At 47.5% G+C, this 15,036-nt stretch overlaps 1 protein-coding gene and 1 pseudogene across 6 annotated transcripts in view; one reads left to right on the top strand and one right to left on the bottom strand.

Annotated features, from left to right (window-relative positions):
- The window catches only part of PLA2G6 (phospholipase A2 group VI), a 60,271-nt gene that overhangs the window by 29,912 nt on the left and 15,323 nt on the right, over positions 1 to 15,036 (bottom strand). For all 6 annotated transcript variants that reach the window (XM_027593818.1, XM_027593817.2, XM_027593816.1 and 3 more), the window contains 2 exons: positions 2,126 to 2,341; positions 1,169 to 1,352 (listed from right to left, as the gene is read on the bottom strand). In XM_027593818.1, the coding sequence (XP_027449619.1) occupies positions 1,169 to 1,352; positions 2,126 to 2,341 (400 nt within the window). The remainder of the gene's footprint in view (positions 1 to 1,168; positions 1,353 to 2,125; positions 2,342 to 15,036) is intronic.
- Positions 7,609 to 8,473, top strand: LOC113922063 (annotated as a pseudogene).

Below are 15,036 nucleotides of genomic sequence, written 5' to 3'. Positions count from 1 at the left end.
TTTTCAATTAAAAAGAAAAACAAACAGGCAGCTCTTTCTGCCCATGGGCCCCGTCCTATGCTTTAATAAAAACACCTTTTGCACTGAAACAAACAAACAAACAAACAAACCAATATTACAAAGAAAGCCAGGAGGTTTCATTTCCTCACTTGTGGCCGAGTGCTGTCTCCCTAGGTTAACTACAACTCCTGTGCACCCAGGGAACCTCGCTGGGCCTGTCAACAGGCTGGGGACACGGCAAAGAGGCTCGACTCCAGGGCCAGCCCCACTGCTCACAGCTCTGCCCCTCCCTGGGCACGTTTCTTTAACCTCATGGAACCTCAGTTTATTTGGCAACGAGAGGAGGATCATGACCTCTCCCCAGAGAGGCTGTTTTGAGAATTAACTGGAACACACAACAGTCAGTACAGGGCCAGACATGAGACCAGCCCACGACAAAGGACAGTTGAGTGTGTGCCTGCTGTCTGCACAGAGGCAGGTCTTGTGGGGCACAGTGCTGGGCACGGAGCTGGCTCTCAGGAAGGATGGAGTTCACCAGAGCACGTGGAAGTCCCTTTCCTCTGCACAATCATACGACATGAACGCATATTTTCGGGAACAATGTCGTTCCTTTCTGATGCCAGGGCAGAGAAGAATATAACATTTAAAAGAATCTTCTAACTCCGCGCAATAAAATCCTATCTGGTATTCTGTCTTTTCCATCCAATACATAAAGTTTAATGACATCACTCCATCTACTTGCCTATGATTTTTATTTTCATTTATCAGCCCAATAATCAAACATTTAACAGGGGGGTATGTCTGAGGCAAATGTCTAGAGGAGCCGGATGGAGTTTTGAGTTCCTGTAAAAAGCTAAGCTCAAGTCCCACTGAACCATACGCCTGTCCAGGCAGGGCGCAAAATGAATTCACCTAGCCCAGGGTCGGGCTCAGTAGGTGCTCGGGACAAGCCGAACCGAACTGCTTGGCTGGACTGGGCCTCCAGTTTAGTTTGCTGGGTTGGGGGACCTCCCTAGGGTTGTCAGATCAGAGCCCAGTAGCTGAGGATGTGTTTCCTTGACAAGCATGAAGAAGGAAGTGGGGGAGGGGAGGGGACGCCCTCCAGGAAGGAGCTGGGGACAAGTGGGGACAAGTTCCGGTCATCCCCAACCCGCCCCCCGCTGCTCACCTGCAGCACCTGGGCATTGTCACCCTGGACAGCATAATGAAAGGCTGTCTCCCCATTGTTGTCCGTGACGTCTATCTGGGCATGGCAGTACTGCACCAGCTCCACCAGGATCTCCCCGTCACCCTTGCGGCAGGCCAGGTGCAGGGGGGTGCAGCCCTCCTCATTCTCCCTGTTATTGGCGCAGCTGCAGGGGTGGGGTGGGCACAAGGAGGGAAGGGTGCTGAGAAACTCAGGGGCTGCAGAGGGAAGTGGGCTAGGGGCTCAAGAGCATTCCTGCCATGCTCGGGCTGGCTGGTTCAAACTCAGGGCTGGCTCACAATTTATTTGGGACTGATGTGATTTTAACAGTCGTTTACTTGCACGCCCGTACGAGGGAGGGGTCCTAGGGCCCTGCCAGCCAGAAGTCGGTGGTGGGGTGGCACAGAACGGGGCAGAATGCTGAAATCTCATCAACCTCAGGCAGTTCAGTTAACCTTTTTGGGCTTCAATATCCTTATCTATAAAAGAATAACAATAATGCCCGCCCTAGGAAAGGGACAGGGCCTGGGGGAGGTTAATCCCCACGATGTCCAAGAACAGGCCTGGAAACTATAAAGGGCAGTGAGGAATTCTGAGCCTGGGGCCTGGGGGCTGAGCCATGCTGTGGCCACCTCAGGGCAAGTGGGTGAGCCAGAACACTGCAGCAGGGCCCACACAGTCCCCTCTCGGGGGCACATCTACTGACATAAGCATTGGCTGAAGGACAACATGAGAGAGGGAGCAGCCAGATCTTTGGAAGGAGACACAAGGACCTGAGGCCTCTTCAGCTCTCTCCAGCGAAGCGACCTAGCACAGATCACATCCAAGGTGCTGGGCAACTTTCGGCTTTACAGAGGGAAACTGAGGCAGGACTGAGTGACTGACCCAGGCCCCACCCATCCACACACACAGGCACATGCACTGTCCCTCCTGGCCCACCTGATGATGCGGCTGTGGTGGAAACACTCTCGGATCCCTAACTCCACCGCCAAGTGGGCCACCGACCAGCTGGGGTGGTTGCGGATGAGGTCGGTCAACTGCTGCAGGACCTCCACGTGTAGGACGTGGCTGGAGCTCTCGTAGAAGGGCGGCAGCTGCGAAGAATAGTGCTGAAAGTTCACGAGGGCATCTGCCTCTGTCTCTAGTTGGAAGAGTCTGTGGAGCCGGGACATGGGAGGAAGACACACAGAAATGAACAGAAGCCTTGGGTCCCCCCGTACACAGGTCGCTGCCTGCCTCTGGCCATGCAGGGACCCACTTCAGCTGGACTCCCCTTCCCACCGCATGCACACGCGCGCACACGCACACACTCACACACCCACCTCCAAATGGATTTTATTTTTATTTAAAAATATTTTCTTTTCCATTTTTTATACCATCTCATGGTGCTTTTAAATTTTATTTTAACAAAGCCCTGTCATATCCACTTTCTAACTTGATTATGACATCTGAGAGCCCCAGCCTCAAGTCCCCGGCCCTCGCACACCATAGGAAGTAAATAAGTGTATAATTTAAATGTCCAGCAGTAGAATATGATATAAATGGTGGCACAGCTATGTGATGGAATATTATGCAACCATTAAGATGCAATATTAAGGGGCGCCTGGGTGGTTCAGTCGTTAAGCATCTGCCTTCGGCTCAGGTCATGATCCCAGGGTTCTGGGATCGAGCCCCACATCAGGCTCCCTGCTCAGCGGGAAGCCTGCTTCTCCCTCTCCCACTCCCCCTGCTTGTGTTCCCTCTCTCGCTGTGTCTCTCTCTGTCAAATAAATAAATAAGATCTTTAAAAAAAAAAGATGCAATATTAAAAGAAAAGTGAAATGTGATTTTGTAATGTTAAGTAAAAAAGCAAGATACAAATTTTATATGATACAATGTGATCTAAATTGTGTTAAAAAAATATGTCAAACTGGACATGGTAGTATAGTAATTGAAATGTTCTTTATCCATTGCTGAAGTTTCTAAATTTTCTACAATGAGTTTATATAATTTTTATTTTTTAAAGTAGGCTCCACACCCAGCATGGAGCCCAGTGTGGGGCTTGAACTCACGACCCTGAGACGGAGACCTGAGCGCTGAGATCAAGAGTTGGACGCTCAACTGACTGAGCCACCCAGGTGCCCCTATAATTTTTTATAATCAGAAAAAAAAAATTTTTTTTTGAGAAACCAATCAGATGGTGTCCCTTCCCTCTAACTCCCCCCAAAGGAGGAGAAGAATGATCATCATAAACCTTGTTCATTTTTAGAGTTGTGTTTAAGTCCATGGTTTGCTATTAAGCTGCTGTGTGCCTAGGGAAAATTCTTTCCCTCTCTGAGCCCTATTTGAAACATGAGACTAACTGTACCTGTCCCACCTACCTCACAGAGGTACTATGAGAATCAGATGGGATAGCCCAGTAATAGCACTTTAAAAATGGATAATCACAATGACGGTTGACATTGAAGATACTTGAAGTTTTGACCAGGGCTTTCAACATTAAAGACCCGTGGTCAGCCAGGGTCTAGCAGAGGTCTAGCCCAAAGAGTGTTGGCTCAACAAGGCTTGCCTGTTCTTTCCAAGAGACAGTGCAATTGTTTAGCAAATATCTACTGAGTGCGTGTTCTGCACCTGCCATTGTTCTAGATGGAAGGGGTAAATTAATGAACAAAACAGATGACACACCCTGCCTTCCCGGAGCCCGTGTTCTTAGGGGAGAGACCAACACAATGCGTAAGCGACAAATCAAAATAAGAAAGTACAATTAACAAATTGCCAGGTAATAAGTGCTAAAGAACAAACAAACAAAGAAAGGAGGATATGGGAGGAAGTCCTTCTTCATTCTCCTTGGCTGGTTTTGTTCCATCTCGCCCATCTCTGTGCGTCAGAGGGCCCCATGTTAAATGCTGCTGCTGTATGTCAGACGTGAAGACACTAAATGACACTGACAAGGACACTAAAAACTGATCACCGGATTTAGCATCTATAAAACATTAATGACCTTGACAAAGTACTTTTGGTGGAACGGTGGGAACCGGAGCCTGATTGGAGAGGGCTTGAGAAGGAATGGGATGTAAGAAATTGGAGAAGCAAGTATAGGGGATATTTGTTAGGGGGTTCGCCGCAGAGGGGAGCAAACTGAGGCAGCTAATGGGGAAAGTGGAATCAGGCATTTGAATGCTGCTGAGACCAACCCAAAAGAAAAGAGGATCTCTCGGAGGACTCCCACTTCCACAACGATGGCCCAGGTAATGTGAACCAGACTGCCCCCTAGAGACAACCAGAAATGCTGGACAAAATGTAAAAGGCATCCGCTTGAGGCGCTGGACATGGAAGCAGACAGGGATGAAGTGTCAGGTGGGAAGGGGTTATGGAAACCCAGGAAGTGAGCCTGGTGGCCTGCTCAAGAATCAGAGGGGAAAGCCTGCTGGCACTTGAGAGGCTGGAGGGATATATCATAGATCATCAGTAACCTCATGGGCTCGGGGGACAGGGACTGGAGGCCAGGGGAGGGCCCTGATGAACCCTCTTACTGTGGGCGGGGGTCCTGAAGGACTAAGGCGTAAGATGAGCCACAGTAGATAGACCCTCCCAGAGACTGCAGCTCAGCTCCAAATAATTTCAGTTCCAGAAAATAGACTGAAATTATCCTTACTGATAATGTTCCCAGATACCTGGGAGAAGCAAATATAAAAGAAAACATTAAGCCAGGCTTCAAACTGTTTCTACAAGTATCACTGCAAATCCAAGGGCCAGCACATAATCAAAACTCACCAAGCACAGGAGGAGATACTACATGATGTGAAAGAAAACCAACAGAAATAATGTATGATGGAAACAGATCTGTAGGTAAGGGGCTGCAAATACCAAAGTCATCTGACACAGACTTTAAAATAACTGTGATAGGGGCACCTGGGTGGCTCAGTCAGTAGAGCATGTGACTCTTGATCTCAGGGTCATGAGTTCAAGCCCCACGTTGGGCACAGAGCTTACTTAAGAAAATAAAATAAATGTGATAATATTTAAGAGGATGAAAAGGAAGACTTAGAATTGGGGCAAAGAACTTGAATCCATTTTAAAAATGGAAATTGCAGCATTAAAAAATATAATTGCTGAAATGAAGAACCCAGTGGCCAGGTATAAAAGCAGACTGAACAATGCTGAAGAGAAATCTAGTGAACAGGAAGACAGGCCAGAAAAGAGGAAACAGATTAGAGCCTGGGGAGCCAAAGGATGGAAAATGCAGGAAAGTAGACAAAAGACATAGAATATATAACAAAAAGATCTACCATACATATAAGTGGAGCTACCAAAGCAGGAGAGAAAGAGAACTGGAGAGAAGCCATATTTGAAGAGTTAATGTCTGTGAACTTTTCAAAATTGATGAAAAAAAAAAGTCATAGTGATCGCAAATATCTATGAGCCTTCCTGCGCACACACACACACACACACACACACACACACACACACACACACACACACACACAAATAGAAATCCACACTTAGGGACCTTGTGGGTTTTAAAACATGGCCCCCAAATTCTTTGACACTGCTCCCATTGAGACATGATGTCTCTTATCATTATCCCATGATGTCTCTTTACCCTTTCATCTGGCTCTGCAACTGCTTTACCAAAAGAATAGGGCAGAGGTAATGCTGCCCTAGTTTCTGGACGAAGGCTTTAAGAGACTGGAAGCTTCCACCTCTTTTCTCTTGAGACCTGGCTATCATGCCATGGGGAAACTGACACAACCCACAGGGACGATTCTTGGTCCTGGACCCGTAGCCCTGGACGAACTACGAGCCAACAGCCAGCAGCAACTTGCCGGTTATGAGTGAGTCATCTTAGAAGTGGATCCTGCAGTCCAGCCACCCCGGCTCATGCCATGTAGAGCAGAAGAGAGCTTTTCCCACTGGGCTCTGCTCAAATTGCAGATTTGTGGGCCAAGTGATTGATCGTTTTTTTGTTTGTTTGTTTAAGATTTTATTTATTTATTTGAGGGGCTCCTGGGTGGCTCAGTTGGTTAAGCAACTGCCTTTGGCTCAGGTCATGATCCTGGAGTCCTGGGATCGAGTCCCGCATCAGGCTCCCTGCTCAGCAGGGAGTCTGCTTCTCCCTCTGACCCTAACCCCCCCATGTGCTCTCTCTCTCTCTGTCTCTCATTCTCTCTCTTTCAAATAAATAAATAAAATCTTTAAAAAGATCCCCACATCGGGCTCCCTGCTCCGCAGGGAAGTCTGCTTCTCCCTCTCCTACTCTCCCTGCTTGTGTTCCCTCTCTCGCTCACTGTGTCTCTGTCAAATAAATACATCAAATCTTTAAAAAAAATTAAAAAAAAAAAAGAATGTGGTCAGCAACATCACCCAATTGCGGGTTAAAGATTTTATTTATTTATTTGAGAGAGAGAGAATGAGAGACAGAGAGCACGAGAGGGAAGAGGGTCAGAGGGAGAAGCAGACTCCCCTCTGAGCAGGGAGCCCGATGTGGGACTCGATCCCGGGACTCCAGGATCATGACCCGAGCCAAAGGCAGTCGCCCAACCAACTGAGCCACCCAGGCACCCTGATCGTTGTTTTAAGCTGTAGAGTTTTGGGGTAGTTTGTTACGTAGCAGTAACTGAGGATGACACATATCGGTCAACATACTGAAACACAGCAATAACTGACACATGTACCATATTACAAAGGCTATAAACAAAATGTGAAGAAAAATACTAAAAATAGCATAGGAAAAAGTTATCTTCAAAGACTGACAGCCAGCTACTCAGCAGTGGAAAACAGAGATAACGGAATGACATTCTTAAAGAGCTAAAAGAAAATAAACACCAATGAGAATTCTGTACCCAGCACACTTCCCTTTAAGTATGAAGCTGAAAGCAAAACATTTCACTAGTCAGGGGCATCTGGCTGGCTCAATCGGTAGGGTGTGCGACGCTTGATCCTGGAGTCATGAATTTGAGCCCCACGCTGGATGCAGAGATTACTTAAAATAAATAAGTAAGATGTTTTTAAAAAAATTTCACTAGTCACACAAAGAGAAAGAGAGAAAAGGCTTAGTCATTAGTAGACCTACATGATAGAAGATATAAAAGGATTTTCTTCGGGTAGAAGGAACTTGATCCCATATGGATGGTCTGAGATACAGGAAAAAAATAAAATACCATGAAAATGGCAAGTATGTGGGTGAATCTAAATAAAAATTGGTGGCATAATGTCTTGTTGGGTTTAAAATAAAAATAGAATTAAAAAATATATATGTGTGTGTGTGTGTGTATATATATATAGCATAGAAGCCTGGAAATAAAGGGTTAAAAAGTTCTAAGACTCATTTACTGTTCTGGAAGACACTAACGTACCAATTACACTTCAGTAAGGCCAAGGATGTATGTTACAATCTCTTGGGTTCTATCGAGAACTGTGAAGGGACTCCGAGAGAGCACCAAATGGCGGATGACGCCGGTGCTGCGGCCCTGGGCCCTGGAATGGGAGGCCGCGGCGGCTCCCGCGGAGGCTTCGGCAGCAGCATCCGGGGCCGCAGTTGCGGCCGTGGTCGGGGCAGGGGTCGAGGCCGTGGAGCTCGTGGAGGCAAGGCCGAGGACAAGGAGTGGATCCCCGTCACCAAGCTGGGCCGCCTGGTCAAGGACATGAAGATCAAGTCCCTAGAGGAGATCTATCTTTTCTCTGCCTATCAAGGAATCTGAGATCATTGATTTCTTTCTGGGAGCATCCCTCAAGGATGAGGTTCTGAAGATCATGCCTGTGCAAAAGCAGACCCGTGCTGGCCAGCAGACCAGGTTCAAGGCGTTTGTTGCCATCGGAGATTACAACAGACACGTCGGCCTGGGTGTCAAGTGCTCCAAGGAGGTCGCCACTGCCATCCGTGGGGCCATCATCCTGGCCAAGCTTTCCATCGTCCCCGTGAGGCAAGGCTACTGGGGGAACAAGATCGGCAAGGCTCACACTGTCCCATGCAAGGTGACTGGCCGCTGTGGCTCTGTGCTGGTGCGTCTCATCCCCGCCCCCAGAGGCACTGGCATTGTTTCAGCCCCTGTGCCCAAGAAGCTACTGATGATGGCCGGTATCGACGACTGCTACACTTCAGCCAGAGGCTGCACTGCCACACTGGGGAACTTCACTAAGGCTACTTTTGATGCCATCTCCAAGACTTACAGCTATCTCACCCCTGACCTCTGGAAGGAGACGGTGTTCACCAAGTCTCCATATCAGGAATTCACTGACCATCTTGTGAAGACCCACACCAGAGTCTCCATGCAGAGGACCCAGGCTCCAGCTGTGGCCACCACCTAGTTTTATACAAGAAAAATAAAGTGAACTAAAGGTTGTTAAAAAAAAAAAAGAACTGTGAAGGGTTTCAGTTTTTGCTCTACTTGCAAACTAACAAGTTAGCCTGACACAGTTTCATGGGTGCTGGCAGAAGAAACAAGATTCCTGGATCAAAGACAAAGGACAGTTTATTGCTCACAGCAACAGCAGTGGCCAGCTTGAGCATTTGTGCCAATCCCCTGGGATCTAGATCCCACAGGGTGACATGAAGAGGGCCAGGTGACACCTGCCCTTGTTGTGCTAGGACGGAGAGAAGCCCGGAGTGTAGGGAACTTGAATCCTCTACCATTGTTAATAAGCAAATCTGCCGAAGCTTTGCTCTGAAGGATGATATGATTCTTATTACACAACAGAGTAAGCAAACCTCCCCCTCTGCTCTAGGGAAAGACCTGATCTCTACCTTCTAAGGCTGCTGGCTATACAAACATCCTTGTCAAGATAGCCTGGAACAAAGGAAGTCAGTGTCTCTGCTTGCAAGATATACAGACCCATGAGAAACCCGTGGAGAACTGTCCCCCAACAGCTGTCACTAAAAGAGAATGACAAGAATGCATAACTTCCAAACTGACAGGGAGAGAACACATAGGATAATAAGAAAACACTTGATCATGAATTGCAAAACCGTTACAGTACTTGAAAAAAAAAAAGTCATACGACTGCATCCTGTATGATTAGAAGGCAAAACTGTAGTGATAAAAAGCAGACAGTGTTTGCCAGGGGCTATGGTGGGTGCAGGGGACTTACTGCAAAGGAGCAGGGAAGGAATTTTGGAGACCACAGAACTGTTCTGTGTCTTGACTGCGGTGATGGCACGTGGGTGTGTACCTTTACTGAAACTCATCAAATGCTACATGTCAAATTGGTAAATTTCATTTCTTTTGGTAAGTTGCATCTCAGTAAAGCTACCTAAAACTAAACAAAAATAAGGGCCCCTGGGTGACTCAGTCAGTTAAGTGTCTGCCTTCAGCTCAGATCATGATCCCAGGGTCCTGGGGTAGAGTCCTGCATCAGGTTCCTTGCTCAGCAGGGAGTCTGCTTCTCCCTCTATCCCTCCCCCTGCTCATGATCTCTCTCTCTCTCTCTCGGACAAATAAATAAAATCTTTTAAAAACAAAACAAAAATAAAACTCAATGCCTAAGAAGACAAAAGGAAAGGAATAAAGAAAATAAAATAGGGACGCCTGGGTGGCTCAGTCGTTAAGCATCTGCCTTTGGCTCAGGTCATGGTCCCAGGGTCCTGGGATCGGGCCCCATATCGGGCTCCCTGCTCAGTGGGGAGCCTGCTTCTCCCTCTCCCTCTCCCCCGCTTGTGTTCTCTCTCTCGCTGTGTCTCTTGATAAATAAACAAAATCTTTAAAAAAAAAAAAAAAGAAAAGAAAATAGAACAACAACAAAAAGAAAATAGCAAGATGACAGATTTAGACTCAAATATGTCAGCATTATTAAATAGAAATAAACTAAATGTTCCAAATAAATATAAGGAATAAGAGACAAGGGGCGCCTGGGTGGCTCAGATGGGTAAGCGTCTGCCTTCGGCTCAGGTCATGATCCCAGGGTCCTGGGATAGAGCCCCACGTCGCCCAGCCTGCTTCTCCCTCTCCCTCTGCCCCTCCCCCAGCTTGTGCTTTTTCTCTCTCTCTCTCAAATAAATAAGTAAAACCTTTTTAAAAAATTTAAAAAGGGGCGCCTGGGTGGCTCAGTCATTAAGCGTGTGCCTTTGGCTGGGGCTGCGATTCCAGAGTCCTGGGATCGAGCCCCGCATCGGGCTCCCTGCTCCGCGGGAAGCCTGCTTCTCCCTCTCCCGCTCCCCCTGCTTGTGTTTCCTCTCTCGCTGTGTCTCTCTCTGTCAAATAAATAAAATCTTTAAAAAAAAAAAAAGGAATGAGAGACAAGGATAATAGGAGGGAAAGAAAAGACAACTCCATACTCTTAACAAGATTAAAAATATAAGGAAATTATATATAAATACATAATATGTATTATAAATATATATTATTATATTGTATTTATATATGTACATATAAATATATCGTATTTTTATATATAAATATATAAATACAATATGATGCGGGCGCCTGGGTGGCTCAGTTGGTTAGACAACTGCCTTCGGCTCAGGTCATGATCCTGGAGTCCCGGGATCGAGTCCCACATCGGGCTCCCTGCTCAGCAGGGAGTCTGCTTCTGCCTCTGACCCTCTTCCCTCTCGTGCTCTCTCTCTCTCATTCTCTCTCTCTCAAAAAAATAAATAAAATCTTAAAAATAAATAAATAAATAAATAAATAAATACAATATAATGCTAACCAAAAAAAAAGCTGGTGAAGCTATCTGGATAAGAGACAAAGTAGGGTTTAAGGTAAAAAGTATTACCAGAAACAAAGAGGGACAATTCATAATGATAACAGTTTCAACCCACTAGGAAAATATGGCAATTATAAATTAATATGCACTTCATAATAAAGCTCCAAAATATAGTCAAACTTGACAGATTTTTTTAAAACTAGACATTTTTAAGAACAATTAAATCATCCATAATTCCAGCAAAAAAAAAAAAACTAAACAAATCTGCCATCACATTGCAATATTTTAATAACTCTTACTACTAATAAACAATGAAACAAACAAAAAAATCCCTTTTGGCTCTAGAATCATTAGTAAACCTGACCTGGCAGACATATATGAAACACTATTCCCACCAGCTACAGAATACACGTTCTTTTCCAGCCACACAAACAAGTTAGAAATGCTGGACATAAGCTGGGCCGTAAAGTGGATCTGAACAAATTTCAAAGACCTAAAATACTGAGACTATGTTCTCTGACCACGACGAAACTAAGCAAGAGATCAGTAACAAAAAGAGAATGAAAAGTTTTCCATACGTTTGAAAATTAAGCAAGATACATATAAACTATCAATGGTTCAAGCAAGAAGTCACAGGGAAATTTGGGAAATGTCTCGACTCGATGGTAATGTAAATACTCCGTATCAAACTCGTGGAGAAACCTCCACCTCTAGATAGGGCGGAGAAGCTTATATCAAACTAGACTTCCTGCTGAAAATGAACAGAAAGGCAGGATCAAGTGCCGATGAGTACCTGAAGGCGCTGGAGGAAACCTCAGGGAGGCGAGGATACAGGCCAAGACTGTAGAGAAGAGGGAAGCACGCTGAGGTAAGCCCTGCATTTGCTTTCACTCAGGGCACTCGGGGATCTGTGATGCAGGATATGAAGGACAGAAAGGCTGGGAGGCAGCCAGGTGCTACCCGCAACCCCACTAGGCTGGGCAGAGAGAAGCTGGCATCCAGAGTGGCCGAGAAGACCAGAACTTGAAGGAATCACAGGGAAGTAAGCCCAAAGTTCTGCATGAGATCTTCTCTCATAAGCTAGGCAGAGCAAGATGTCAAGAAACCAAACGGAAAACAGCAGCAGAGAGGACCCAGAGCTGAGTGGAAACTGTGCGGTTTCGCAGTCCTTGCGAAACAGAGATTCAAGTTCAAGGCCCGCCAGGTGGAAGGACACTGGTAAACCAAGCCCTTCCGCTGAGGTTTGAGAACTTCTACCCCGAGAGTAGACATGATGACCAAGGAGTCAATTCTAGGTAGATAGATAATCAACCTAGTGACAAAAGGCTAAAATAATAAAGCTTCTGGAAGATACTATAGAAAAATATTCTCAACCCCTCCAGAACTAGATTTTTTAAGTGTTTAAGGGCAATGGAGCAGGGACTTCACTGAAGGGGATTGCCAAATGGTTCATCCACTTATCCAAAGGTGCTCAAACTCGTACGTCATCAGACCAAAGCATATGAAAGCCACAATAAGACACCACTACACACCCAACAGAATGATAACTTTTTTTTTTTTTTTAACTGGCAACACTTAGTAACGGGAATCTCCTTCGCTGCAGGAGGAAACCGGAAGGGCATTATCAGCTGAAGTTGACGATGTGTACGGTCTCAGCTCACCAATTCCACTCCCCGGTAGGCGCCGGACAGAAAGCTGTGCATACACGCACCAAGAAAACCGGAAGCAGCCCCAAATCCCCATCGGTGAATGAGTAAATGAAGCTGTGGTGTTGTTAACACAGTGGAATTGTCCTGCACAGAAGAAGAAGTCGGACCCAGTTCCATGCAAACACATACATAGAAATCTCACAGACAAAATGCTGAGCAAACAAGCCAGGCACAGAAGCAACTACCGTACAAGCCAGGTTCAGGGTTACCTTTTGGGGGCAAGGGAGCAAAAGGGCGGCTTCCGGGGTGCAGCATCGTTCTACCTTTTGACATGGGTGCTGGTTAGAGGTATTTGTGATACGTCATTGAGCTATGGGCACTTTTCCCTGTGCGGCGTATTTCCCTATTTTTAACTAGTTTAGAGAGAGAACAGGAGGAAAGAATTGGGGACAGCTGAATAGAGACATGCCTGGGGAGGAAAGTGGAGTCAAGAATGCATTTTTTTTTTTTTTTAAAGAGAGAAAACAGCACATTTGTATAGCAGTAGAAAATACCTAGTCAAGAGGGGGAAGTCACAGAGGAGAGAAGAAGGAATTGCTGAACTGATGTCCTGCAGTAGATGAGGGGATGTTGACCTTGACGGGGACTGGCCTCTACAATGACAACAGGGAAGGCGCAGTATGTGGGTGCAGGTGTGGGCAGCCGGGGTGGGGGCACTCACCAGCTGCAGGTAAGCACGGAGGGGAGGGGAGGAGGGGAGGGACAGGGTGAGGCCAGGGCTGCCAAAGGGCAGGGCTCACTTGAAGTGGGAGCAAGCAGCATGGAGGGGAGCCCCGCCAGCCACGGTGGAGACCTGGAATTAACTAGTGTTGGGGTTTTGCCACGCAGAGATGACAAAGAGAGAAGTAAGAAAGCAGAGAGGGTCTGCAAGGGTGTAATCATCATGACAGGCCACGAGTTTCTGCAGGGCAAGAACTGAAGTCCATGAAAGGGACGGGGACTGTGGCAGGGGGGTGGCTGGGTCCATGTCTGCAGGGGGAGGAGAACTTGGCATTCAGAGGACGAGAGAGAAGGAGCTGGAAATACAGGAGGCAGACGGTGGAAAGTGGGGCATTCGATACTTGTATTTGTGGAAGAGCCCTTGTTACTGGTGATGACAAGGTCCAGGGAATGGCTGCGTGGGCTGGAAGAGGTCTGGCCCCAAGAGCCGTGGGTGCGAGGAGGGGCACCCTGCGAATCTCAGTCACCGAGTCAAGACAGGTAGTGATGGAGAGAGGGAGCTCCGGGCCAGGGGCGCACGGCCCCAAGGGTGTGGGGGAAACCTCAGGACAGGCTGACGTGAATTTCAAGGCTAGGGAGCAAGGGGCACCCTGTCCCACCTCCAGGCCCAGTGGGGGAAAGACCGGGAGAGAAATCTCTCGAGGCCCTCAGGGGAGAGCCAGGTTTCGGTTAGAGCCATGGGGGAAAGAAATATTCACAGAAAATGTGGAGGACCTGGAGGACTCATAAGGCTGTCTTTTCCCTCTCTTCTAGAACCCAAGACCCCAGACAAAAACCACCTGGCATTAGCTCTGGGGAGCCTTTGCCTTGGCTGGGAATGGCCTGTGAATGGGCCTTAGGGGGTCTGTGAACCTCAGGAAATCGCATGCAACTGTGTGTCTGTGTATTTGGGGGTGTAGAGGTCCCCTGGGACTTTCAACGGGGTCTTGGACCAAAAAAATGGCCAAGACCCATTAGGCTAGAGTGGTATCTAACTCTCCAGTTTCAGAGCTAAGCACCGGCCGTCCCACACAGGTCCTCTAAAGGGCTCCTCCGTCCCCGCCCTTCTGTGCCTTTGCCAGAGCCATGCGCCTCTCCCTGCCCAGGCCTTCTCTCCAGGTGAAATCTTCCTCCCCCTTATAGGTCCATCTCTCACCCACCTCCCCCCAGAGGCCTTTTCCAAGCCCTCCTATCAAACACACGTCTACCCCCGGTGGACATGGGGTCACTTACCCACTCAACAAATACTCAGCGTGCACCTGCTGAGTGCTTAGCACTACAATGGGCATTAGGAGAAATGACTCAGACCCAGATGCTGTCCCTCAGGAGCTCTGCGGTCTAGTGGGGAGACAGAAGTGCAAACAGACACAGGCTGATCCGAGGCAAGAGGGGCTGACAGAAGTATGGACCGTGCTGAGGGAGAAGAGAACGGGCAAGGACCGGCTCCCAGAGCAGGCAGCAGGGAACAGTGAGGACAAAGAACGAAGTGTAAAAAGGTGAGGTCTGTTCAGGGAACCTGAGAGCTTTATTTGGTTTGCATTCTAACATTTATCCCCCTGCACGCTGCATACAGACCTACGTTTTCCAGCTACTGCCTGAGCTCCTGGAGGACGGATCTGCGGTATTCACCTCTGCCAAGAGGGGACGGGCTGTGGGCTGGATAAATCAGGAAGGAGCAAGCACGGGGTATGTGGCCGGGTCACAGGCCCCTCAGCTTGTCTGAGGTGCCGACCAGCAGTTCCACTTCTGAGGGCCTCAAATATCAGTCCCCTTTCAAGAAGCAAAGATCACATGTCGCACATGCTTTGACCATTCTTTTTT

The sequence above is a fragment of the Zalophus californianus genome, chromosome 9 (assembly GCF_009762305.2).
Source record: "Zalophus californianus isolate mZalCal1 chromosome 9, mZalCal1.pri.v2, whole genome shotgun sequence".
Lineage (NCBI taxonomy): Eukaryota > Metazoa > Chordata > Mammalia > Carnivora > Otariidae > Zalophus > Zalophus californianus.
This window is presented reverse-complemented; position numbering and strand designations above follow the sequence as displayed.